This window comes from Ovis canadensis, chromosome X (genome assembly GCF_042477335.2).
Source record: "Ovis canadensis isolate MfBH-ARS-UI-01 breed Bighorn chromosome X, ARS-UI_OviCan_v2, whole genome shotgun sequence".
Lineage (NCBI taxonomy): Eukaryota > Metazoa > Chordata > Mammalia > Artiodactyla > Bovidae > Ovis > Ovis canadensis.
Window position 1 is genome coordinate 887,088 of NC_091727.1, and position 27,587 is coordinate 914,674.

The window sequence follows — 27,587 nt, forward strand, 5'->3', positions numbered from 1 at the left end:
TGGGGTTCAGGATGGAAGAGGGCAGGGTGGGGGGGTGGAAGCTGAAGCGCCCGTCTGGGCTCCATGAAGCTGAGCGTCAGAGATGGCTGGGAAAGAGAGAGTGTATCCCCCAGCGGGGCTGGGGCGGCCCACGGCAGGACAGCAGCTCAGGGCAGGTTCTGGGCTTCCTCCCCCAACAGCGGGGCTCACCACGGTCCCTGGCAATTGAAATGCCGCTGCCGGAAATAACTGATCACCCTGATGAACGGGGATGCCTCGACCACCCCCGTGTATGAGGTTGAATCACGGCTCCCCAAACAGCTGTCCATGTCCTCACCCCCAGAACCTGAGAACCTGGCCTTGTTTGGACAAAGGTTCTCTGCAGCTGTGATGGAGTGAAGGGTCTGAGATGAGGTCCTCCTGGGTGGAGGTGGCCCTAAACCCAAGGACAGGGTCTTTGTAAGACTCAGGAGAGGAGAGACACGGACACAGAGGAGAAGCCACGTAGAGACGGAGGTGGAGACGGGAGGGAGGCGGCCACCAGCCCAGGGATGGACGCCCGGAACCCCTAGCCCAGGGATGGATGCCCGGAGCCCCCAGCCCAGGGATGGATGCCCGGAGCCCCCAGAAGCTGGAAGAGGTTGGGAAGGAGCCTCCCATGGAGCCTCTGGACAGCGCTCAGCCTTGGGACACCCTGACCTCAGACGTCTGGTCTCCAGGGCTAGGGGAGGACGGATGCCTGTGGTTTTAATCCCACAGTGTGTGGTCATTTGTTACGGCTGCACCCAGACAGTTAATACACCTGTCCCCCACATTTGAAGGGCTCAGAGCGTGTTCAGTCCATCCAGTGAGTCATCATCAGTAGTGATTAGTGGGCATGTGGGTTTGGGACCAGTGGCACGGCTGATGGTACAAGGATGGGAGGCGGCTGGGGGTGACAGGCGATTTTCGGGCTGTGTGCTCATCACAGACAGAAGGAGTGAACAGAATCCCCAGGGGTCCCCTGTAAGCTTTCTCATCCCCTTCAGGAGGCTGACGGAATCTCCTAGAACGATCCGTCTTGGGCTTGCTCCTCGGCTTGTCCGCCCAGGTTGCTCATAGACTGGTGAAGCCCAGAGCTAAGATAGCCGGGGTCCCTCCAAGCCAGACCAGCCCAGAAGGAAGATGTGCTCCCAGGAGGGTGACGACTACCGTCTCCTGAAGGAATACGCCAACGGCTTCATGGTCTCCCAGGTAGGAAGAGGCCCCATCGGCTGGGGTTCTGTTGCCTGGAGGTGAGGAGGACGACAGGCACTCAGTGCTGAGTGAGGACGGGGTCTCCTCCGGGGGGCGCGAGGGTGTGCTGGAACTCTGGGCGTGTCCACGGGCACTGGGGCCCTTCCAGGCCTGTGTTGGCCCTCACGGAGTGGCGTCTCAGAACTGCACTTGGAGGCGCTTCCCTGGGGGCTCATTTGGTGAAGAATCTGCCTGCAGTGCTGGAGGTCCAGGTTCCACCCCTGGGTCGGGAAGACCCCCTGGAGGAGGGAAAGGCAGCCCACTCCAGGATGCTTGCCTGCAGAATCCCGTGGGCAGAGAGGCCTGGGGGGCTACAGTCCATGGGGGTCGACGATGAGTCAGACATGACTGACTGACTTACCCTGTTTTCATTGTTAGTGAAACAAGAGTGCATACAATCTTACTAGAATAAAACTTAATATAAGCCGAGTATTAAGAAATAGCATCTCAGTAGAACAAAGGTGAATCCGGCGTTGAGGATAAAACTTAATAGAACCTCAGCAGAGAAACAGACTTAATAAAATCTTGGATGGCTTGGGAGGCTGGGATTGAGACATATCCACTGTTGATCGTGTGTATAAAACAGGACTAGTGAGAACCTGCGGTACAGCTCAGGGAACTCGACTCGGAGTTCTCTGCTGACCTACATGAGAAGAAAATGCAGAATAGGAGGGGATCTATGTGTAAGCGATGGCTGATTCCCTTTGCTGTCCAGAGACTAACACAGCGTTGTAAAGCTGCTGCTGTAAAATTAACTAAATATTTCGATAGAACAAGAGTGAATCCAGTGTGAAGAGGATAAAGCTGAATCCAACCTGAGTGGAATCAGAGCCTCAGTAAACCTCAATAGAAGGACCTCCCTGAGGGCCCAGTGACTAACACTCGGAGTTCCCAACGCAGCGGCCCGGGGTTCGGCCCTGGGTCAGGGAACTAGACCCCACATACCCCGACTAAGACCTGGTGGAGACTAATAATACAAATAAAAATAATTTAAAAACTCAATAGAATAAAATCTGAATACAACCTTAGTACGATGAGTTCAAAACATCTCAGACAAGAGGGACTGCAACTTCCCTGGTGGCTCAGAGGTTAAAGCGTCTGCCTGCAATGCGGGAGACCTGGGTTCGATCCCTGGGTCAGGAAGATCGCCTGGAGAAGAAAATGGCAACCCACTCCAGTATTCTTGCCTGGAGAATCCCATGGACGGAGGAGCCTGGAGAGCTACAGTCCACGGGGTCGCAAAGAGTCGGACACGACTGAGCGACTTCACTTCACTTACTATAGGAAGAGTTAATACAACCTCATATTAATTGGATAAAACGCCATATTAATACAACGCCATATTAATTGGATAAAACGTAACGCAACCTCAATAGGGCAATTGATAAAACCTCGATAGGATGAGAGTGCACCCAATTTTCAGAGAATGAAACGTCCTGCAGCCTTACAGAATCAGAGTCACCACCCCTTTAACAGAACAAGAGCTGATACCATCTTAACAGAGGATGACTGAAGACAGCCTTCGTATGAAGAGAGCGGATAAATGTGAATAGAAAAAGACCGGAATGCAACCTAAATGGAGGGAGAGTTTATAATACCTCAATAGAACCAGAGTGCACCCAACGTTAAGGCAAGAAAATGAACTACAATCCCTTGGAATAGGGGTTCATAAAATCTTCTTTCACAGAGAGTGAAAGAAACCCGAATACAGGGCTTATACTATCCTTGCAGGCTAAGTGTTAGTCACTCAGTCGTGTCCGACTCTGCGACCCCATGGACTGTGGCCCTCCAGGCTCCTCTGTCCATGGGATTCTCCAGGCAAGGATACTGCAGTGGGTTGCCATTTCCTCCTCCAGGGGATCTTCCCGACCCAGGGATCAAACTCGAGTCTCCTGCATTCTCAGGCAGATTCTTTCCTGTCTGAGCCACCAGGGGAAACCCCAGAGGCGCCTGTCTGCTGAAACCTGGCAGCAGAGAGTGAATAGAACCTGAATATAGGCGCTTGTATAATCACAGCAGGGTAAGAGATCGTGCCAACTTTACTGAACAAGAATCAACACAAGTTTAACAGGGTGAGAACTGATTCCATGTGAACAGAATACGGCTGAATACAACCTTTGTACAAGGGGAGTTAATAAAATCCTGATAGAAGAAAGTCTGAACACTCTTAATGGGCTGTTCATGACATCTCAATAGAACAAGAGTCATTAAAACTTAGTATAATAAGAGTTAATACTAAGCTCACCGCAAGAGCTGATACCATCTTAAGAGGATAAAGCTTAACACCATCTTAATATAGTAGGACTTTGAGCAACCTATTAAGGATAACAACTAATAGAACTTTAAGAAGAGTAGATATGATCTTAACAGAATAAGAGTTAATACAGTCTCAACAGAACAGGAATGGATACGGCCTTTTTAATGTAAACGTTTAATTTTATACTGGGGTATAGCCAATGAACAATGCTGTGATGGTTTCAGGTGGACAGCAAAGAGACTCAGCGAGACATGTACACGTACCCATTCTCCCCCAAACTCCCCTTCCATCCAGGCTGCCACGTGACATGGAGCAGAGTTCCCTGTGCTGGACAGCAGGTCCTTGCTGGTTCTCCATGTTAAACACAGCCGTGTGTCCATGTCCACCCCAAAGTCCCTGACCATCCTTTCCGCCACCAACCATAAGTTCATTTTCTAAGTCTGTGAGTCTCTTTCTGTTTTATAAGTTGGTTTGCATCATCTCTTTACAGATCCCACGTGTAAGGGATGTCGTGTGATATTTCTCCCTCTCTGTCTGACTCACCCTCCTGAGAGTGTGAGTCTCCTGAGAACTAAGGCTGACTCTGGCTTCATTGCCCCGAGGTTCTCTTTGCTGCCTGTGAGCTGGGGGTGTTTGAGCTCCTGGCAGAGGCCCTGGAGCCCTTGGACTCAGCGGCAGTGTCTTCACGTCTGGGCTCCAGCCCCCGGGGGACAGAGCTGCTGCTGGACACCTGCGTGTCCCTGAAGCTGCTGCAAGCCGCCGTGAGGGGAGGAAAAGGTAAGCACCCTGGCTCTTTGGAAGAAGGCGTTTTAAAGGCACACTCTTAGCACAGTTTTCCGTTTTATTTTTCTGGAAAGAGCCACAGAGTAAGCCTTCTCAGCCTGGTGGGCTAGCCACTGTGTCTCTGCAGATGACACTCATCTCTGCCTTCGGAGCATCAGAGCTGCTGGAGACAGCAGCTGGGTGGGGCTGAGTCCTAATAAAACTTTATTGGTCAGACAGGTGGTGGAACAGGGTTCCAATAAAGCTTTCTTGATCAAACAGGTGGTGGAACAGGGTTCCAATAAAGCTTTCTTGATCAAACAGGTGGTGGAACAGGGTTCCAGTAAAGCTTTATTGGCCAGGCAGGTGGTTGAACAAGGTTCCAGTAAAGATTTAATGACCAAACAGATGCTGGAACAAGGTTCCAATAAAGCTTTATTGTCAACACAGGTGGTGGAACAGGATTCCAATAAAGCTTTATTGACAAAACAGGTTGTAGAACAGGGTTCCAGTAAAGCTTTATAGACCAGACAGGCAGTGAAACAGTTACAATAAAGCTTTTTAGCAGAACAGGTGATGGAACAAGGTTCCAATAAAGCTTTATTGGCCAGAGAGGTGGTGGAACAGAGTTCCTATAAAGGTTTATTGACCAGACAGGTGGTGGAACAGGGTTCCAATAAAGGTTAATTGACAAAACAGGTGGTGGGACAACATTCCAATAAAGCCTTGTTGACTAGACAGGTGGTAGACAGGGTTCCAATAAAGATTTATTGATAGGTGGTGGAACAGGGTTCCAATAAAGGCTTATTGACAAAACAGGTGGTGGAACAAGGTTCCAATAAAGACTTGTTGACTAGACAGATGGTAGACAGGGTTCCAATAAAGATTTATTGATAGACAGGTTGTGGAACAGGGTTCCAGTAAAGCTTTATAGACCAGACAGGCAGTGAAACAGCGTTACAATAAAGCTTTTTAGCAGAAAAGGTGATGGAACAAGGTTCCAATAAAGCTTTATTGGCAAAAACAGATGGCCAAAACCGGGTACCAGACTCCGGTTGTCTTTTGCTGACTGTGGATCAGGAAGTTTCGAGAGGCTGGTGTTTGCACTGAAACCCTGATGAAATATCCAAGGAACAAGACAGAAACGTGACCGAAAAGTTACACGGGAGTAGTTTTTCCATCATGCTCAACTGCTTTTCAAGGGTTGCCCTTTGTGTTAAGATCATACCCTTGTTTTGGTATTGAAGCTGCTTTCCTCTTACAGAAGATGGTCCTTGCCAGTGTTTACTTTTAATGCCCTTTCTTTGCAAAATTAAAAATTGTCTAACCCTATCTCAGTCACTCAGATGGTTTTTTTCTTTTAGAATCTTGAGAGTTTGTGAAATTGCAAAGTGTAGGGACCACTGCCTGACAAAGTAGGGGTGGCTGGGCGGGCAACGGTAGGGGTGGGTGATAGGCTTTCTCCCTGAAGCAAGGACTTGCGTCCCCGTGGGATTTAGGGGGTGCAAACAGTGAGGGTGAGTTAACTTGAAGAGGAGGACATTGTTTGGGGGTTGATGGTACTCAGATGGCTGCGGGCTTGGGAATCCAGCAGTCACGCCCCGTGAGTAAGCTTTGCAGCCCCGTCCCTTTCCCCCACTGGCAGTGCCGACCTCGAACCCCCAGCGCGGGCTGCGGTCTGGCCAGAACACACCTGTGGAGGATGGTGGACGTTCACGGGGAAGCTCCTGGGGGCGGGAGGAGCCTGCTGTACCTGCAGACCCTCGGGGAGGCACGTCGGGATGTGGGCTAAGCTGCCGACCCGGAGACGCGGGGATGCTCGGCTCAGGGACCAGGTTAGAGAACCTCCTGCTGCGGCTCTGTTGCCCTGGGGACCCCTTGGAGCCCCGCAAGCATTCGGCAGGTACAGATTGGGCAGAAACAGTGAGCGGATTCAGTTCAGTCCAGTCGCTCCGTCGTGTCCAACTCTTCGCGACCCCATAGACTGCAGCACGCCAGGCTTCCCTGTCCTTCCCCATCTCCTAGAGTTTGCTCCACCTCATGTCCATCGAGTCGGGGGTGCCGTCCAACCATCTCATCCTCTGTCGTCCCCTTCTCCTCCCGCCCTTAGTCTTTCCCAGCATCAGGGGCTTTTCCAGGGAGTCAGTTCTTTGCAGCAGGTGGCCGGAGGATTGGAGCCCCATAGACACGTATTACATGTAGTCGACGGGTCGCAAAGGGTCGGAGGCGACTGAGGGATTGAACAACACAGGGGCTCGCTGGCCCTTTCCATTTGCTAATCGGATCTTTCTGCGGGATTTACCAAAGCTGAAGGCAGCAGGCAGGGCACGCAGCCCCTGCACCACAGGTCAGCCGGTCCTTTGGGACCGAGGGTCCAGCTGTCGGGGTTCCGACGGTCCCAGGCGAGAGTCACGTCTCCAATCAGGAAGTTGCCAGAGGCACTGCTGGCATCCTGGCGATGCCTGGGTGTCTAACTTTATTTTTTTTCCCCCTCTGTTCTGTTTGGTTTCAGCTGTGTATGCCAACACGGAGCTCGCCAGCACCTACCTGGTGAGAGGCAGCCCCAGGTCCCAGCGGGACATGCTGCTGTACTCGGGCAGGACCGCTTACGTCTGCTGGCGCCACCTGGCCGAGGCAGTGAGGTGCGTGTCAGCCGCGCCCCCGAGTCCCCAGGGCTGCCTGCGGGCTGGCTTCCGGGCGTCCCAGGAACCAACATGTTAGGTTTCTTCTCGCACGGGTCTCCAGACTCCCGGGTCTAATGCCTGACGGTGTGAGGGGGAGCTGATGGGATCATAGCAGGGATAAAGGGCGCAGTCACTGGAAGGGCTGAAGCTGAAGTTCCAAAGCTTGGGCCACCTGATGTGAAGCACTGACCCACTGGAAAAGACCCTGATGCTGGGAAGGACTGAAGGCGGGGGGAGAAGGGGGCGACAGAGGATGAGATGGGTGGATGGCATCACCGACTCCATGGACATGGGTGTGAGCAAGCTCCGGGAGCTGGTGATGGACAGGGAGGCCTGGTGTGCTGTGATTGATGGTATTGCAAAGAGTTGGACACGCCTGAGGGACTGGACTGAACTGCAAAGTGGGAAACGATTCCTGAGTAGTCTTGGGTTACTCGTTTCTGGCGCCAGGCGTCTGTGGTGCCAGGCGTCTGTGAGCGCAAGGCTGCGTGAACCAAGAGCAGTGACCTCTTGGGGCCTGAGTGACGGTCTCCTCCTCGTTTTCAGGGAAGGGAGGAACCAGTATCCGAAAGCCTTCGGGATCCCGTCCGAGGAGCTCTTCTCTGCCATCTACAGGTGATGCTGCCACCCACTTGGCGACCTGCTTTAGAATCAATTTCTGTATTTCTCACTGAAGGACAACCACTTTGCAGTGTTGTGTGCGTTTCTGCCGGACATCCGCATGAATCAGCCGTGGGTTTGCCTGCGTCCCCTCCCTCTTGAAACTCCCTCCCACCTCCCACCCCATCCCACCCCATCCCACCCCATCCCACCCCTCTAGGTTGGCCGAGAGCCCTGGTTTGAGCCCCCTGAGTCACCCCGCAGATCCCCATCGGCTACCCGCCTCACATATGGTGACGTGCGTTTCCGAGTTCCTCTCTCCGCACCTCCCGCCTTCTCCCTCCTCCCTACCTCCGCGGGTCCGTAACTCTGTTCGGTTACATCTGCGTCTCCACTGATGCCCTGCCAATGCCTTCAGGAGCACCGACTTTCTAGATTCCATGCGTATGTCTCAGTACAAGATATTTGTTTTCTGACTTGCTTCCCTCTGTGTAACAGGCTCCAGGATCCCCCACCTTATTAGAACTGACTCAAAGGCGTCCCTTTTCGTGGCTGAGTGACATTCCATTGAATACGTGTACCACAACTTCTTTATTCATTCTCTCGGTGGGCATCTAGCTTGCTTGAAACGTTACAGCAATAGTATTGATTCACGATGTTCCATGAATTGCCAGTCTACAGCAAAGGGATTCGGTTATGCAAATATACGCATGATTTCATTTTGTAACACCTGATGAATGTCCCAGCCTGTATACGCACCATGTCTTCTTTCTCCATTCCTCTGCTGATGGACCTTGAGGTTGCTTCTGTGTCTTTGCTGTTGTGAAGAGTGTTTTGATGAACCCTGGGGTACACGTATCTTTTCTAATTCTGGTTTTCTCCAGGTGTACGCCCCAGCGGCGGGACCACGGGATCGAACGATACCGCCATCTCTAGTTTTTTAAGAACGTCCCATACCGTTTTCCATAATACCTGCACAAGTACAGATTCCCACGAAAACTGCAGAGGGCTCCTTTTTTCTCCACGAGCTACAGACATTTAATGTTTGTAGAGTTTTTGATAATGGCAGTTCTGGCCGGTGAGAGATGATATACCTGTTGTAGGTTTGATTTGCATTCCCTAATATTCAGCAACTTCCCTGGTGGCTCAGCTGGTAAAGAATCCGCCTGCAGTGCAGGAGACCTGGGTTCGATTCCTGGGTTGGGAAGATCCCCTGGAAGAGGGCGTGGTGACCCACTCCAGTATTCTTGCCTGGAGAATCCCATGGACAGAGGAGCCTGATGTAGTCAGGAGTCCATGGGCTTGCAGAGAGTCAGGCACGACTGAGCTACTAACACTTTCAAGAGCGATGCTGACATCTTTTCATGTGATTTTCTTAACGGGGTGTGAGCTAAAGGTACCTCTTGAACTTGGATTCGTGCACCTTGCCCAGCGTCTAACTCTTTCCGCTGACCGCCCCTAGAAGGCTTCTTGGAGGGCAGCAGTTTCATGCTTAGAGCCCAGTCGACCGGGTGAAGGTCAAGGGCCCTTCAGCGCAGCCTTTAGGTTGTTGTTCCAAACTCGGACACAAGGTGGCAGCATTTCTTCATGGCCGCCTTTTTTTTTTTTGTATTTTCATCGTTGCCTTCTGTTGGAAATGGCGCCCCGCTCCAGGACTCCTGCCTGGAAACTCCCATGGATCGAGGAGCCTGGTGGGCTGCAGTCCATGGGGTCGCTGAGGGTCGGACACGACTGAGCGATGTCACTTTGACTTTTCACTTTCATGCATTGGAGAAGGAAACGGCAACCCACTCCAGTGTTGTTGCCTGGAGAATCCCAGGGACGGGGGAGCCTGGTGGGCTGCCGTCTCTGGGGTCGCACAGAGTCGGAGACGACTGAAGCGACTCAGCAGCCTCAGCGTTGAGTTTCCACGTGGTGTTTCTTTTTTTCAGGTATTCGGGAGTTTGATTCAGTTATGCATAGAGGTTTATTTCTTTTTTGGGTTCTTCTTCTCACAGAGGTAATTATATGTTCAGTAGACTTCCCTGTGCAATTCAGCACAGACTTTTTGATCCTCAATTCCGTTTATATGAGCGGGTATATGTTCACTCCTAACCTTTCCTTTGTCTCTTTCCCATAATTTTTTTTTTTTTTTTGACAGTCATAAGTTCCTTTCAGCCTTAGTGGTAGTTCAGTTGGTAAAGAATCCGCCTGCAATGCAGCAGACGCCGGTTCCATTCCTGGGTCGGGAAGATTCCCCTGGAGGAGGGATAGGCCACCCACTCCAGGATTCTTGGGCTTCCCTGGTGGCTCAGCTGGTAAAGAATCCGCCTGCATTGTTGGGAGACCTGGGTTTGATCCCTGGGTTGGGAAGATCCCCTGGAGAAGGGAAAGGCCACCCACTGCAGGATTCTGGCCTGGAGAATCCCATGGGCTGTATAGTCTGTGGGGTCACAAAGAGTGGGACACGACTGAGCGCCTCTCACCCATGAGTTTCTTTACTCCGTTTCAGAGTCTGGCTCCGTTGTGTCTGTCAGTCCGTCTGGTGAGCGCCTAGAGCCCGCGTCATGGTCCTGTGACACCTGTCTTTGTCTGACTCCCGTCACTTGGTGCGGTAGTCGCTCGGCCCGTCCAGGCTGCTGGCAGCGGCCTCCTTCCTTTCTGCTCTGTAGCTGAGCCGTGTTCCTGAGCAGAGGCCTTACCACCCTGCCTCCCTTTTCCTGTCAATGGACGTTTCGGCAGATTCAGTATCTTGGCCGTTCTGTCTCCTGCTGCCCCGCAAACAGGAAGGCGTGTGTTATTCTGAAACAGGACTTTTCCTCTGGATCTGAGCCCAGAAGTGGGATTACTGGATTGTACGGTTGCTGGATGCTGAAGTTTTATAAGGAACCTCCATGCCGTTTTCCACGTTTGGTGCACCAGTTTAGCTCCCCACCAAGAGTGCAGGAGAGTTCTGCTTTTCGTCTGCCCTTGGCACCACTTAATGTTTGTAGATCTTACCGAAGATGGCCATTCTGACCTGTTCGAAGGGATGCCTCATGGCACTTTTGATTTGCTTCTCTCTAATGATTACTGATGCTGAGCATCTTTTTATGGGCCTGATGCCAACCTGTATGCCTTCTTGGACAAGATATCCATTTTGATCTTTGGCATATATATAAATATATTTTCTTCTTGGGTTGTCTGTGTTTGTCATATTGAGATGCATGAGCTCTTTATAAGTTTTGGAGGTGAGATTCTTGTGAGTGTCTTCATTCGCAAATACTTTTTTTTTTTTACAGTCTGAACACTGTCTGCTTCTCTCATTCAGGACTTTCTTTGCTGTGCAAATGCTCTTCAGGGAGAGGAGGTCCTGTCTTCTTTTTGTTGATTATTCATTATACTAATATATATATAGTTCAGCTCAGTCACTCAGTCGTGTCCGACTCTTTGTGACCCCCATGGACTGCAGCACGCCAGGCCTCCCTGTCCATCATCCACTCCCGGAGCTGGCTCAAACTCATGTCCATCAAGTCGGTGATGCCATCCAACCATCTCATCCTCTATCGTCCCCTTCTCCTCCTGCCTTCAATCTTTCCCAGCATCAGGGTCTTTTCAAATGAGTCAGCTCTTCGCATCAGGTGGCCAAAGTATTGGAGTTTCAGCTTCAGCATCAGTCCTTCCAGTGAACATTCAGGACTGATTTCCTTTAGGATTGGACTGGTTGGATCCAAGGGACTCTCAAGAGTCTTCTCCAACACCACAGTTCAAAAGCATCAATTCCTCTCCTGCCTTCAGTTTAACGACAGTAAACATATTGAAAAGCAGAGACATTACTTTGCCGACTAAGGTCCATCTAGTCAAGACTATGATTTTTCTAGTAGTCATGTATGGATGCGAGAGTTGGACTGTGAAGAAAGCTGAGCACCGAAGAATTGATGCTTTTGAACCGTGGTGTTGGAGAAGACTCTTGAGAGTCCCTTGGACTGTAAGAAGATCCAACCAGTCCATCCTAAAGGAGATCAGCCCTGGGATTTCTTTGGAAGGAATGATGCTGAAGCTGAAACTCCAGTACTTTGGCCACCTCATGCGAAGAGTTGACTCATTGGAAAAGACTCTGATGCTGGGAGGGATTGGGGGCAGGAGGAGAAGGGGACGACAGAGGATGAGATGGCTGGATGGCATCACTGACTCGATGGACATGAGTCTGAGTGAACTCCGGGAGTTGGTGATGGACAGGGAGGCCTGGCGTGCTGTGATTCAGGGGGTCGCAAACAGTCAGACTCGAGTGAGCGACTGAACTGAACTGAACTGAAACACAGCTTTTATGTTTGTCGTTACAAAGCCCAGCCACGAGGTGGCAGCATTTCTCCATAAACCGTTTCTTCCCCTCGTTTGTAGTAGAAATGTTAGATTCCATTGGAGAACGCTTCCTTTGCGCAGTGTTGGCCCTTGTTTCCAGCGCACAGGACCTTGGATCTCATTATACGCACGTGTTTATCTCTTCATTTTTCCGCCACAGAGGCGGTTAGAGTGTGTTCAGTAGAGGCGGTTCTGCGGATCAATAGGTCATTTTTTCATCACCTGTTTCAGTATATTAATCTGGTGGCTCAGTGGATAAAGAATCTGCCTGCAATGCAGGAGATGAGGGTTTGATCCCCAGGTCGGGAAGATGCCCTGGAGGAGGGCGTGGCAGCCCGCTCCAGTGTTCTTGCCTGGAGAATCCCGCGGACAGAGGAGCCTGCTGGGCCACGGTCGACGGGGTCGCAAAGAGTCGGACACGACTGAGCGACTCAGCCTGAAGAAGTGTGTGTGTTATTAGCAAACTCTTAATGGATCCCTCATCACTAACGTTTTTTGTTTTTATAAGCCTAAGGTTCTTTGTGTGTGTGTGTGTGTGTGTGTGTGTGTAATAAAGTTTTATTAAAGTATAAAGGAGATAGACAGAGCTTCTGACATAGGCATCAGAAGGGGGCAGAAAGAGTGCCCCCCTCTGCTAGTCTTCAGCGGGATGTTATATCGTCACTAGCAGGCTGCTAACGAAACAAAGGAAAGTCTCAAAACTCAGAATGGCACCAGGCCCCTCACCCATAAGATGCATTTTGGGGTAATCTTGGCCCGTAAGTTTCTTGTCTCTGTTCCAGCGTCTGTTCCTGTTGTGTAAGGCAGTTGGCTTGTACCCATTGTTAGATTCCAGCCCCAGGTGGTCTCCTGTGATATTTCGCCCTGTCTGCCTTCCTTGTCTAGGTGTGACCTTCTCTGCTTCCTTGTCTCAGACTGGACGTGGCATTCTCTCCTGCCCGTCCAGGGCTGAGTTAATGGTCCGTCGTGTCTGTGTGGCCCGGCTTCTTTACCCGTTCACCTGTCCCCGAACGCTCAGGCTGTTTCCGGGTCCTGGTTATTTTCCTGGCGCGGCTGTGATCTCCCGAGCGTACCTATGTTTTGGAAACCCTGGGGTTTCTCTGGCTCTGTGCCCGGGGTCGGGGTGAGCGTGTCCTAAGATGTTTCACTATTTCGTTCTCTGAAGGACCCCCATACTCTTCTCTCTCGTACATGGACCGTTCCCCATTCCCAGCAACAATGCAGGGAGGCTCTCTCCCCTCCACACCCTCTTCAGCGTTTATTTTTGGAGATTTTGTGAGATGCCCGTTCTCACAAGATGGTGATAAGATACCTCACCGGACTTTAAAGAGGCCTCTCTCTAATAAGCAGGGACGCTTAGCACGTTTTCATGTCCCTAATGCAATCTCTCTGCCTTCTCGGAAGACATCCCCGTTTCAATCTCTGTCCCCTTTATTTCTTGTGTGTGTGTGTGTGTGTGTGTGTGTGTGTGTGACACAGAGCCGCACAAGCTGTTTCTGTGTGTCAGACACCAGTTCTCCGTGGGTATCTTGGTTTGCAAAGATTGTTCGCCATTGTGAGTGTTATCTTTTCACGTGGGGTTCCCCGTGCTGTGCAGATTCTTTGGCGGCTAACTGTGTCCTGTTTTCTTACTTTGGCGTATCTCTCATCGCTCTCAGTGGATGGCAAGGCCGTCCCGACTGTGTTTTCCGCCTGAAGCTCACAGTCTTGGTCTTCTGACTTAGAGCTCGCTCTTCCCTGAAGTGCACCTTTCTGTACGGTCTTGTGGAATATTCCCATTTCGTTCTGGCTTCCATTGTTTCAGGCGCCCCCTACGCTGTCCCGCATGATGCCCGTCACCTGTCTGGATCCCCAGCATCCCCGGAGGAGGCTCCCCTGCTCTCCCACCGCCTCTGCGGCATCGGATGTGTGTCGAGGGTTTGACCAGAATCATCCTCAGCTGTGTGAGGTGATACCTCGCTGGAATTTCATCTGCCTCTCTCTCATAATTCCTGGTGCCCAGCACGTTTCATGAATCTAACGCAACCTCTATAATAGTTTCTTGGAAGAAATATGCATTTCCATCTTTGGCCCCCTGTTTTTTTTTTTTTTTTCCCATGGGTTGGTTGTGATTTTGGAGATGAATTTCTGGCAGGTATCTTCGTTTGAAAATGATCCTCCCACCCCGCCACAATTTTAGGGATTTCTCTTTCCTTGAGGATGTCCTGGCTGTGGAAACGCTTTTAAGGTTAATTAGGTCCTGTTTTCATTTTGGGTTTAGTTTTCATTCTTCTAACGGAAAGTCGCTCAGTCGTGTCCGACTCTCTGCGACCCCGTGGACTATACAGCCCGTGGGATTCTCCAGGCCAGAATCCTGGAGTGGGGAGCAGTTCCCTTCTCCAGGGGCTCTTCCCGACCCAGGGATGGAACCCAGGTCTCCAGCATTGCAGGCGGATTCTTGACCAGCTGAGCTATCAGGGAAGCCCAAGAATCCTGGAGTGGGTAGCCTTTCCCTTCTCCAGGGGCTCTTCCCGACTCAGGGATGGAACCCAGGTCTCCCGCATTGCAGGCGGATTCTTGACCAGCTGAGCTATCAGGGAAGCCCAAGAATCCTGGAGTGGGTAGCCTTTCCCTTCTCCAGGGGCTCTTCCCGACCCAGGGATGGAACCCAGGTCTCCTGCATTGCAGGCAGATTCTTCAGCAGCTGAGTTACCAGGGAGGCCCCACTATTCTGAGGGGTGGGTGTCAAAATGTGTCCCGTGTGTATTTCCCCTGAGAATTTCATGGAACCTGTCCTTCCATCCAGGTCTTAGACTGTTTGCGGATTCTTGTTGTGTGTGGTGTTAGGGGTGTTCTGATTGCCTTCTCTCTCTTTCTCTCTCTCTCTCTTTTTTAATTGTTTGAGGGGCATCCACACTGCTATCCACGGTGGTTGGCACCATCTGCATTCCCGGGGGGGAGGAGGAGAATTCTGTTTCCTGCACAGACTCTTCAGCACTGAGTGTTTGTGGAGTTGTTCGCAGCGGCCATTCTGACCGGTGCCAAGTGATTGCATTGAAATCTGGTTTGCCTCTTGCTAGTAATCCCTGATGCTGCGTGTTCCTCACCCCAGCAAAGTGGCTCTGGTATGCTAAGTACAGCTGGCTTCTTTCTCCTTTTGCGGCTGAGCCATATTCCACAGTGGTGTACAGCACGGCTTCTTTCTCTGCGTCGTATCCCACGCCTTCCTCGTCTGCGCCTCTGTCCACGGACAGCTTGGTTGCTTCCACGCCTTGAATATTGTGACTAGTGTTGCTGTGATCGTCGAGGTGCGTGTATCTTTTCAAATTATGGTTTTCTCCAGGTATATGCCTCGAGGTGAGATTGCTGGGCCATGAGTTCCGTTCAGTCACTCAGTCGTGTCCGACTTTTTGCAACTGCATGAACCACAGCACACCAGGCCTCCCTGTCCATCACCAACTCCTGGATTTCACTCAGACTCACGTCCATCAAGTCAGTGATGCCATCCAGCCATCTCATCCTCTGTCGTCCCCTTCTCCTCCTGCCCCCAGTCCCTCCCAGCATCACAGTCTTTTCCAAGGAGTCAGCTCTTCGCATGAGGTGGCCAAAGTATTGGAGCTTCAGCTTCAACATCAGTCCTTCCAAAGAATACTCAGGACTGATGTCGTTTAGGATGGACTGGTTGGATCTCCTTGCAGTCCAAGGGACCCTCAAGAGTCTTCTCCAACACCACAGTTCAAAAGCATCAATTCTTCGGCGCTCAGCTTTCTTCACAGTCCAACTCTCACATCCATACATGACCACAGGAAAAACCATGGCCTTGACTAGACGGACCTTTGCTGGCAAAGTAATGTCTCTGCTTTTGAATATGCTGTCTAGATTGGTCACAACTTTCCTTCCAAGGAGTAAGCGTCTTTTAATTTCATGGCTGCAGTCACCATCTGCAGTGATTTTGGAGCCCCCAAAAATAAAGTCTGACACTGTTTCCACTGTTTCCCCATCTATTTCCCATGAAGTGATGGGACCAGATGCCATGATCTTCATTTTCTGAATGTTGAGCTTTAAGCCAACTTTTTCGCTCTCCTCTTTCACTTTCATCAAGAGGCTTTTGAGTTCCTCTTCACTTTCTGCCATAAGGGTGGTGTCATCTGCATATCTGAGGTTATTGATATTTCTCCCGGCAATGTTGATTCCAGCTTGTGATTCTTCCAGCCCAGCGTTTCTCATGATGGACTCTGCAGAAGTTAAATCAGCAGGGTGACAATATACGGCCTTGGTGGACTCCTTTCCCAATTTGGAACCCGTCTGTTGTTCCCTTCCCTAGTGCGTAACTGTGTTGAGATCATTTCATGTGATTTGCTTTTAATGAGTGCAGGTTAAAGGTACCTGTTGACACTGGCTTCGGGATCATCTGCCCAGGTTTGAGTTCTCGTTCGCTGACCACCCCTAGGAGATGTCTAGGAGCGCAGTAGTACTTTACTGGGGACCCGTGCAGAGCTTGGGAATATTGAGGGCCCGTCAACGCGGCTTTTATAGTCGCTGTTACCATAAACGGCCACAAGGCGGCAGCATTGCTCCAGGCAATGCTTTCGCTTTTCTTTGTCCTCTTCGTTGTTTCGTGGTTTCTTTGCAGTGGAGCAGAATTGAGGATCGGAGAAGGCAGTGGCGTCCCACTCCAGTGCTCTTGCCTGCAAACTCCCGTGGACGGCGGAGCCTGGTGGGCTGCAGTCCATGCGGTCGCTGAGGGTCGGACCCGACTGAGCGACGTCACTTTCACTTTTCACTTTCGTGCATTAGAGAAGGAAATGGCACCCACGCCAGCGTTCTTGCCTGGAGAATCCCAGGGACGGCGGAGCCTGGTGGGCCGCCGTCTGTGGGGCCGCACAGAGTCGGACACGACTGAAGCGACTCAGCAGCAGCAGAGTTGAGCGTCAGTGATAGGTTTGTTTCAGGTGTACAGGACGTTGGTTCAGTGAGACACAGAGACGCGTCTATTTATTCTTTTTTTCGGTTCTTTTGCCCGTATAAGCTGATTACTGTGTGTTCCCCAGACTGCCCCACACTGCTCAGTACGTGCATTTCCATCATCTGTGACATATGCATTCATGCCTGGGAAAATCCCGTGGGTAGAGCAGCCTGGTGGGCAATGGTCCATCGGGTCACAAAGACTTGGACACGATTGAAGTGCCTGAGGATGCTTGCCCAAAGTGTATTTGTTATTCGCCAACTCAATTTTTCCTTTCTCCCTTTTTTTTTTTTAAAATTTTTGATAACATTAGTTGGTTTTCAAGGTTTAGGTCTTTCCTGGTGGTTCAGACTGTAAAGAATCCGCACGCAATGGTGGATATCTGTGTTCAGACTCTGGGTCGGGAAGATCCCCTGGAGGAGGGCGTGGCAACCCACTCCAGGGTTGTTGCCTGGAGAAACTCATGGACAGAGGAGCCCGGGGGGCTGCAGTCTGTGGGGTCGCAGAGAGAGACTAACGCTTTCTAAGTCTGTGTTTTTTTTTTTGGTAAAATGGTTGGTTTGCATGAATTTCTAGTCCCTGCCTGTTGGCGGTATACTGCCTGTCTTTCTCTCTCTGAGTTCCTTTCCTGAGTATAATAGCCACTCGGTCCATCCACGCTGCCATCAGTGGGAGTAATCTGTTCTTTTTCTTGGCTGAGTAATACTCCAGCAGAAAAGTTAGGCGCTCGTTTGATCTGTCCAGAATGAGCCGGGAAATCCTCTTTATTTTGGGGGTGGGGGAGGCTGTGGAAAGAGACAAGCCTGGGGCTTTGCAGGCAGCACCAGCGTCAGCTGTGGGTGACTCGTCAGATGACGTATGAGGCCGCAGGGGTCAGGCCGTGCTGGTGAATTTTTGACGACGAGTCAGACGATGCTGATGGCTTCGTGACTGTCTGCAGCGTGTGGGGGCTGCTCCCAGGGTGGGGCGGGAAATGCACCAAGGATTAAGGGGGTAGGGTGGTCACTGCTGAGGGTCCTGAGACCTGGCGCCTACTCTGCACACCGTGTACTCTTCCCCGCCTCCCTGCCTCCTCACTGACTCCAAAGCCACAGAGCAGCCTCAGCGGAGGGTGAGAGGAGAGAGGCGGCCCCCAGGAGACCCTCACCGGCCCCCTCCCCCCACCCACCTTGGCTCCCAGCGTCCTTGGCTCCTTCTCACCTCTGTCCCCTCCCGAGACCCTCCTCCCCGTTCCTCCTGGGACCCAGCTCCCCGTACACTTGTCTCCACCTCCCTGAATCCCCGTCATGCCCAGCCCTCTCCCCCAGCCTGTGTGGACACCCCCGCGGCCTCCAGCCTCCCGCATTGCACAGCTGACCCGGTGGCCTGGCGCTCCACCCCGGTGGGGGGAGGACCCAGGTCTCTGCTCAGCCCAGGGGCCTCCAGGTTGTTGCTCAGGGTGATACCCACCAGACTCCACGTGGTTCTCATGGGCTCGTCTCGTCGTGTTCCAGGTCCGAGGACGAAAGGCTGCGGTTCATGGAGGGCCTGCAGGACGTGTGGAGGCTGGAGGGGGCGAGTGTGCTGGCCGCCTTCGACCTGTCCCCCTTCCCGCTCATCTGCGACCTCGGGGGTGAGTGTCCGCCCCGGACCTCGCAGCTGTGTTTGGAAACCTGTTTGTAGACCCTTGGCCTTCCCTGGCGGCTCAGACGGTGAGGAATCCGCCTGCCACTGCAGGACTCCTGGGTTCAGTCCCTGCGTCGGGAAGATCCCCTGGAGGAGGGCATGGCGACCCACTCCAGGATTCTTGCCTGGAGAATCCCATGGACAGAGGAGCCTGGAGGGCTACTGTCCATGGGGTCACACAGAGGTGAACACAACTGATGCGCGTTAGCACACAGGCACACTATATTGAGTGGAATTCCCTGCGCTGTGCACTAGGAACTTGTCAAGTATCAGCTTGGTTTATAGTAGTGCGCCCACGTCCGTCCCACCCTCCAATCAGCGTGGTTTATAGTAGCGCGCCCACGTCCGTCCCACTCTCGGATCAGCGTGGTTTATAGTAGCGCGCCCACGTCCGTCCCAGTCTGCGCATTTATCCCTCCGCTCTTTCCCCGTTGGTAGCTGTGCGTTTCCTTCCCGTGTCTGAGAGCCTATTTCTGTTTCGCGCCTGAGTTCCTTTGCATCGCATTTTACGTCCCACGTGCGGCTGACACCACGTGGTATCTGTCTGTCTCTGTCTGACGAACTTCACTGAGTACGATCGTCTCTGGGTCCGTCCGCACTGCGGCAGATGGTATCGGTTTGTTCTTTTTCATGGCTGCGTAATATTCCATTTATACATCTTCTCTATCCATACCTCCATCGATGGACCTTTAGGTTGGGGTTATTTTATAAAATAAACATCCCTGACTGTGGGATGTTCACGCTGCTGGCATCTGGAGCGAGGTCTCCATTCCCTCACCCGGGTGTCCCCCGGAAATGTCTCCCACAGGCAGACATGGGCACGTCTTCCCGTAGCATCTGCCCAGGGGCTTCCTCTGCCTGGCCGTCGTCTGTCCTTGGGCGGACGAGGGGAAGCCATCAGGTCAGGGTCTACGTGGAAGGTTGGTGTGCGGGTTGGTCCAGCCCGGAAGATACCTTAGGTGCAGGGCTTTGTAAGTGAGCCTGTCACCATGGAGACCGGGCTGTGGGTACCGCCCAGGTCTGGGGGCCGTCACAGTCCATGCCCTCTTGCAGGCGGTTCCGGGGCTCTGGCCAGGGCGTGCGTGTCCCTGTACCCGCGATGTCGGGTCATCGTCTTTGACATCCCAGGAGTGGTGCGGATGGCAAAGAGACATTTCTCAGCCTGGGAGGATGAGCGGATCAGCTTCCATGAAGGTGGGTGTCTGGAACGCTGTCTGTGTCCACGGGGAAACAGACGGGTCCTGGCGGGCTGGGGAGATGGAGACGCTGGGCGTTCAGCGTGGCTTTCTGGACCGTCCAAACACACCCCCCCTTAAAATGGAGCTTCCGGGTGGCTCAGCGGTAAAGAATCCGCCTGCAAGGGCGGAAGACGCGAGAGACGCAGGTTCGATCCCCGGGTCGGGAAGATCCCCTGGAGGAAGAAATGGCAACCCACTCCAGCGTTCTTGCCTGGAGAATCCCCATGGACAGAGGAGCCTGGTGGGGCTACGGTCCACAGGGTCACAGAGTCGGACGTGAGTGAGCACACGGGCGTTTAAACAGCACTGTGATGCAGGATGGACGGGGAACGGTGGGAGGGTCTTGTTTTCCTGCAGCCAATTCTTTCCTGAGTGTTGTGCTGAGTTCAGTGTGTCTCCTCACCCAGAGTTTGTAAACAGGACTTTAGGAAATAAGGCGTTTGCAGAGGTGACGGAGTGTAGGGTCTGAGATGAGGTTCCTCCTGGATGGGGGTGGCCCTGAACCTAGGGACAGGGTCCTGATAAGACATAGAACAGGAGAGACACGGACGCAGCGGAGAAGCCACGTGGAGACGGAGGCAGAGACAGGAGGGAGACAGCCGCCAGCCCAGGGATGGCTGCCTGGAGCCCCCCGGAAGCTGGAAGAGGCAGGGAGGACCCTCCCCTGGAGCCTCTGCAGGAAGCTCAGCGCTGGGACCCCTTGACTTCGGACGTCTGGTCTCCAGGGCTGGGGGAGGATGGATGTCCTGGTCTCTGGGCATTTCTTACTGCCGTCCCGGGAAACTCACGTAGGTATTTACAACCAGCTCGTGTACGAGTGGCAATGAGTGACGTGGGTTGAAGGCAAGGTGAGGGGACAGTTATCGACTGAAAAGACAGAAGCTCCTCAGACATCCCAAGGCTAAGAAACCACAGCAGCTTTGCCGACCGCCGCGAGGGACTTGTGCTTGCCTTGGAAACGTGGGGCGTGGTTCCCAGCTGCGGGCCGTCACTTCGGTACCGAGGTCTGAGCTGCAGACACCCCGAACCTCCGTGTGTAGACGGAACTGGCTGTTCATGCCTCTTTTCCTCTGCTGTCTTGGGAGGAAGACAGCAGGTGGGGGTGTCATTTCTGTCCCCTCTGAGCTCTGCCAAGAACTCCCTATTATTATTATGATTTTGGCCATGGGATGCAGCTTGTGGGATCTTAGTTCCCTGCCTGGGGGTTGAACCTGCTTTCTTGGTAATGAAAGCAGAGAGTCCTAACCGCTGGACAACAGGGGAATTAATTCCTTATTTTATTTTTTTAAAAAGTTCACCTCCAAGTTCAGGGCATCTCAAGGGACAGGCCACCAGCATTCCATCCAGGGCCATATGCGGGGTGTGTGTGTGTGTGTGTGTGTGTGTGTGTGTGTGTGTGTAACTCTGACTGACCCAGGTGAAGGGTCAGCTCCTTTCCAATGATTCTGCGTTCGACAGGCGGATTTCAAGGTGTGTCAGACTGTGTCCTTGAAGGACTGGATGCTGCTTTTATTTAAAATTCTTAAATTTAGATCATCAGGAAGTTTTCTTTTTTGGGGGGCATGGGGAATGGGGGTCTTTATGTTGGATTTTTTAAAACCATTGACTTAAAATATACTGAATCTGAATGACTGAGTTTGGGGAGCCCCCCCTTCGATTTTGTGCTCAGAAGGAGGACCTCAGCGTGATCTTAACCGTGGGCATCTTCTCGGAGATGTTAACCACCTCTGGGCATCTTCTTGGAGATACATGTGCTGAGGGTGTTAGTTCTGTGCCTCACCTGGGAAATGGGGCAAAGGAGACTTAGGGGGACTTCCTCGGTGGCCTAAGAGGCTAAGACTGTGAGCTCCCAGTACAGGGGGCCCTGGTCCCGCCCCTGGTCCCGCCCCTGGTCCCGCCCCTGGTCCCGCCCCTGGTCCCGCCCCTGGTCCCGCCCCTGGTCCCGCCCCTGGTCCCGCCCCTGGTCCCGCCCCTGGTCCCGCCCCTGGTCCCGCCCCTGGCCCAGGGGCTAAGTTCCTGCATGCTCCAAGACCCAGTACCAGAAAGAAGGAAAGGGGAGGGGGAAGGAAGGCTGAGAACGAGAAAAGAGAAGAAAGAAAGAGAGAAGAAGAAAAAAGAAACTAGGAGAGGCCCCGTTGGTTTAAAGGAAAAAGAGTGGAAAAAGAAGCAGGCTTTGGAAGCTGGCAAAACGAGACGGACGTGAAAGGAAGGCGTTTGTTGCCCAGTCGTGTTCGGCTCTTCGCAATGCACAGACTGTAGCCTGCCAGGCTCCTCTGTCCATGGGGATGCTCCAGTCGAGAATGCTGGGGTGGGTTGCCATTCCCTTCTCCAGGGGGCATCTTCCCAACCCAGGGATCCAACCCAGGGCTCCTGCCTCAGCAGGCGGGTTCTTGACCATCGGAGCCCCCTGGGAAGCCCAGGAAGGTTGGGGACTGCTGCTTTAGGGGTGCTGTTTACAGGAGAGTTTCTGAAGTTGAGTAAAAATAAAACCGTCGTCCAGAGCTGATGCAGAAAGCGGGCCTAAAGGGAGTATTCCATCGTTCAGAATCGTCTCAGCATCACGCGGAGACGTTGTCTCTTTCGGGAGGTCAGCAGCTGGGGGGATCTGGGGACAGGTCTGTGTGTGCAAGTGACCCAGCCACGCTGGGCGTAGGTGTGCTCACGTGGAATTGACAGGCAGGCTGACAAGAGGCCCCCGCACCTGTGTTGCAGGGGATTTCTTCAAAGACCCCCTCCCGGAGGCGGACCTGTATATCCTGGCCAGGGTCCTGCATGACTGGACTGATGCCAAGTGCTGCCACCTGCTGCAGAGATTGTATCGGGCCTGCAGGACAGGTAGGTGGCAGGGACGCTGGGCGCCGGGCCCTGGGCTCCACTCAGGGCAGAGGTACTGGTGTCTCGATGCGCCGAGGGCTCGCAAAGCCGCGTCGTCACGTGTGTCTGTGAGTGAGGAGGCCGGAGTTCCTGCCGCCCTCTGGAGGCTGCCTTCCTTTTCAAGACATCACCACGTCTCGGGCTCCCTCATATCATCTCTTTTTTTGCCACACTCTTCCACATCCCCCCCGCGAAGTTGAGGTTCTCAAAGTACGGCGACATTTTCAGAAGTGAAGTCTTTCATGGAGGGTTGTGTCTAGAGCCCTTTGGTGGGGGAGCTCTAGGAAGCGTGTTGCGCAAAAGTGAATTGTTTATGTTTGAATGCATACTGAAGTTACTTGATGGTGAGCTTTTTTTTTTTTGACTTTGTGTAGAGGGATGTTTGAAACCTTGGTCCTCTAAATTTATTTTTACTGATTCATTTCTTTAGCTGGTGGCTCAGATGGTAAAGCATCTGTCTACAATGCGGGAGTCCTGGGTTCGATCCCTGGGTCGGGAAGATCCGCTGGAGAAGGAAATGGCAATCCACTCCAGTACTCTTGCCTGGAAAATCCCATGGACAGAGGAGCCTGGCGGGCTGCAGTCCCTGGGGTCACACAGAGTCAGACACGACTCAAGCGACTCAGCACATGGCCACATACGGCTGATTCTCTTTGCTGTGTGGCAGAAACGAACGCAACATTGTAAAGAAGCTATATGTCCATAAAAAATTAGTTAAAAGAAGGAAAAAAATATTAAGTTGTCAAGTGGGGTAGTGGCCTGCCTGCAGTTTTTCCATTTAGAATAATCAAGGCTCGGCGTCTCCAAGGTCACAGAAACCATGAGTTTCCCCCGCAGGTGACACTGTGTGGGCTCTGGTTCACTTGCTGTGTTTCCGTTCAGTCGCTCAGTCGTGTCCGACTCTTTGCAACCCCATGGAGCGCAGCACGCCAGGCCTCCCTGTCCCTCACCAGCTTCCGGAGTTCACTCAAACTCATGTCCATCGAGTCAGCGATGCCATCCAACCATCTCATCCTCTGTCGTCCCCTTCTCCTCCCGCCTTCAATCTTTCCCAGCACCAGGGTCTTTTCCAAGGAGTCAGCTCTTCACAGCAGGTGGCTGAAGGATTGGAGCTTACGCACATATATACACACAAATTTCAGGTGGTGCTGTGGTGAAGGACTCAGCTGCCAGTGTAGGAAGCTTGGAGATGCATGTTTGATCCCTGGGTCGGGAAGATCCCCTGGAGGAGGGCATGGCAACCCCCTCCAGTATTCTTGCCTAGAGAGTCCCATGGATGGAGGAGCCTGGCGGGCTACAGTCCACGGGGTCGCAGAGAGTCAGACACAACTGAGCAACTGAAGCCGCACATATATAACACGTAAAGCATGTTATATTTGCATTTAAAGTTTATATATTAAGCATCTACTTTTAAATAATAAACGAATACACGGATGTCAATAATATAAAATAATAGTTATATAATTTGTGTTATTTTTGGATATCCTTAAAAATAAATATGAAAAATGTTAAAATGTAAAAAGTTTACATATTTGAATGCTACGTATTTACAGTAAACCTATACTACACCTGTGTATGTGGTTACCTTACGGGCTGTGATAGTTGCTCAGCCATGCCCGACTCTGTGTGTGTGCAGCCCATGGGATTCTCCAGGCCCGAGTGCTGGCGTGGGCAGCCGTTCCCTTCTCCAGCGGATCTTCCCGACCCAGGGATGGATCCCAGGCCTCCCGCACTTCAGGTGGATTCTTTACCAGCTGAGCCACCGGGGAAGCCCGAGAATACGGGAGTGGGTGGCCCATCCCTTCTGCAGCGGATCTTCCCGACCCAGGAATTGAACCTGGGTCTCCCGCATGGGAGGCGGGTCCTTTACTAACTGAGCTGTCAGGGAAGCCCATGTCTATATGGGTGTGTGTGTGTGTGTATGCATGTGTGTGTTACATGTGTTTGCATCTGTACATATATGTGCAGAAATATGTATTGACACACTCAGAAGTTGCATGCATGGTCCGAACACGACCTTACAGAAGGCTCTCTCTCTGGACAGCGCAGCTAGGAGAATCCCCCAGATCTGGAGGCAAGGCTCTTTCCCTCACGTTCTCACTGCTTGGAGGTCCCATCTCAGCCTCTCCCCGCGAGCCTCCTACTGATGGTCAGTCCCACTGTGTCTGCATCGTGGCAAATCACTGCCCACAATGCACGGATCTGACTTTGGTGTCTGCGGGAGGGAGTGTGGGCATTCCTAGCCACGAGATCCATTGTCCAAAAAGGACGCGGGACGTGGTGACTTTTCAAGGAAGCCAGGAGACCGTGGCTCAGGACGCGGCGTCTGGTCCGAGAATCGGGTCAGAATGTGTATAAGCTGTGTCCCCATCGCTGGATTGGCACACCCGCGTTTGTGCTTTCAGCGAAAATGACGTGACGCATCATTTTGTGGATTTGTTTCTAAGCGACGAAGCTGGAAGATGAGAAAGAGCGGTCGCGTGTCGTTTCCCGGGCCTGCGTTGCGAGTGATACGCTTTGGGGATCGATGGTCCTTTTCCCGCCTCCCTCCCGTCTCTGCGTCTGTTCTGACGTGGCTTCGCCTCTGTCTCTGCTTCTCTCCTCTTGTGTGTCTGATAAGGACCCTGTCCTGGCATGGCAACCCTCTCCAGCATTCTTGGCTGGACAGTCCCGTGGACGTGAGGAGCCTGGCGGGGCTGCAGTCCACGGGGTGGGAAAGAGTCAGACACGGCCGAAGCGACTGAGCATGCTCCGGGTTACACCCCGTGCAGCCAGAGGGGGGTGGGCAGTGTGTGTAGACACAGCCCGGCTTAATCCTGTGCGCTCTCCAGTGCCTACGGGTCACGCTGGCCTCTAGAGCTGGGAGGGAAGAGGGGACGGTGGCTGTGTGTCCTAGGTCAGGGTCTGTCCTGAGGGGGATCCTACATCAGGGTCTGTCCCACGGGGGGTGGGGTCCTAGGTCAGGGTCTGTCCTTCGGGGGGGGGGTGTTTCTTATATCAGGGTCTGTCCCGTGGGGGGTGCTAGGTCAGGGTCTGTCCCGCAGGGGAGTCCTAGGTCAGGGTCTGTCCCGCGGGGGGTCTTACATCAGGGTCTGTCCCGTGGGGGGTCCTAGGTCAGAGTCTGTCCCTCGGGGGATCTTACATCAGGTTCTGTCCCGTGGGGGGTGCTAGGTCCGGGTCTGTCCCGCAGGGGGGTCCTAGGTCAGGGTCTGTCCCGCGGGGGGTCTTACATCAGGTTCTGTCCCGTGGGGGGTCCTAGGTCAGGGTCTGTCCTGTGGGGTGGGGGTCCTAGGTCAGGGTCTGTCCCGCTAGGGGTCCTAGGTCAGGCTGTGTCCCGCGGGGGGATTAAGATGTGTCCTGCAGGTGGTCCTAGGTTTGGGTCTGTCCCTCGGGGGGGTCCTAGGTCAGGGTCTGTCTTGCAGGGGGGTCCTAGGTCAGGGTCGGTCCCGCAGGAGGTCTTACATCAGGGTCTGTCCCACAGTGGATCCTACGTCAGGGTCTGTCCCATGGCGGGCGGGGTCCTAGGCCAGGGTCTGTCCTGCGGGGGGGGGGGGTGTTTCTTACATCAGGGTCTGTCCCGTGGGGGTCCTAGGTCAGGGTCTGTCCCGTGGGGGTCCTAGGTCAGGGTCTGTCTGTCTCTGGGGGGTCTTACATCAGGGTCTGTCCCTCGGGGAGTGGTTTCCTAGGTCAGGGTGTGTCCCACAGCGGGGGCGATCCTAGGTCAGGGTGTGTCCTGCAGGTGGTCCTAGGTTTGGGTCTGTCCCCCGGGGGGTCCTAGGTCAGGGTCCATCTTGCAGGGGAGGGTGGGAGATGCCCAGAGCTGTGGGCTAATCTGCACGGCAGGCGTGTAGGCAGGAAGCCGGGTGAGAAGAGAGTGGACAGCGGGTCCTGGGTCCGGGCTGACCCTCGCTCAACCCCTCACCCTCCCCGCGGCAGGTGGCGGCGTGCTGGTCATCGAGAGCCTCCTGGACGCGGACGGGCGGGGCCCCCTGACCACGCTGCTGTACTCGCTGAACATGCTGGTGCAGACCGAGGGCCGTGAGCGGACCCCCGCCCAGTACCGCGCGCTCCTGGCCCCCGCCGGCTTCCGAGACGTGCAGTGCCGGAGGACGGGGGGAACCTACGATGCAGTCTTGGCCAGAAAGTGAGCCCTGCAGCGTGTGACCCCCCGCCATGACGCAACGCCGGTGATGAAGAGGCGGTGTCCGTCACGTTTCGTTTCTGCCTTCTCTTCTTTTTCCCCCTTGTTTTCCGTCTGTTTTCCGCTTTTCTTGCTTTCCTGCCCTGTCGAGGGATATGAGGTTTATGCCCACGCGTGGTCACTTTGCGTTCTATCTTGCTTTCTTTCATTACCCGTATTTTCATTTCCTTCCAGTCCATTCTATTTTGCTTCCTTCCTGTGAGGGAGTGAAGGTCTGAGATGAGGTTCCTCCTGGGTGGCGGTGGCCCTAAACCCAGCGACAAGGTCCTTGTAAGACACCCAAGAGGGGAGACACGGACGCAGAGGAGAAGCCACGTGGAGACGGAGGCGGAGACTAGAGGGAGGCGGCCACCAGCCCAGGGACGGACGCCCGGAGCCCCCGGAAGCTGGAAGAGGCGGGAAGGACGGTTCCCTGGAGCCTCTGCAGGGAGCCCAGCCCCGGGACCCTTGACCTCGGATGTCCGGTCTCCAGGACTCAGGGAGGGTGGATGTGTGTGGTTTTAAGTCATGATCCCATTTGACTTTGTTTGCTTTGGCCGACCCAGGACACTCATCCACAAGGAAATGGATAGATGATGGACAGATCTCAGATTGTTTAAGTTTGCGGAAGCAGAAAAGAATTGATGGTCTAAGAGGTCTGTCATGAGGACTGTCACTGCCTCCTCCTTTAGCAGCTTTCTGACTTGCAATAAATGGAGTGGCATGAGCCACCAGCACCCCCTGCATGTCGTGTGGCTTACACTTGGAGGCCGGGTCCTCTGACCGTCTTCCCCCGCTTTGTTCACCG

The 27,587-nt window shown here is 53.3% G+C and overlaps 1 protein-coding gene across 1 annotated transcript; it reads left to right on the plus strand.

The window, feature by feature from the left end:
- Window positions 1-1,143: 1,143 nt before the first annotated feature.
- Window positions 1,144-27,523, plus strand: LOC138930899 (acetylserotonin O-methyltransferase). The gene is made up of 8 exons (XM_070291324.1): window positions 1,144-1,212; window positions 4,114-4,288; window positions 6,786-6,915; window positions 7,504-7,572; window positions 18,316-18,434; window positions 19,541-19,681; window positions 22,438-22,560; window positions 26,536-27,523. Exons 1-8 carry the CDS (start codon window positions 1,144-1,146, stop codon window positions 26,745-26,747), a joined length of 1,038 nt encoding a protein of 345 aa, XP_070147425.1. The 3' UTR covers window positions 26,748-27,523.
- The last annotated feature ends 64 nt before the right edge of the window (window positions 27,524-27,587 follow it).

Coding starts and splice junctions, on each gene's coding strand:
- LOC138930899 (XM_070291324.1), top strand. CDS start 1,144: ATGTGCTCCCAGGAGGGTGACGACTACCGTCTCCTGAAGGAATACGCC. Junction 1,213..4,113: donor ACGGCTTCATGGTCTCCCAG/GTAGGAAGAGGC, acceptor CATTGCCCCGAG/GTTCTCTTTGCTGCCTGTGA. Junction 18,435..19,540: donor GCTCATCTGCGACCTCGGGG/GTGAGTGTCCGC, acceptor GCCCTCTTGCAG/GCGGTTCCGGGGCTCTGGCC.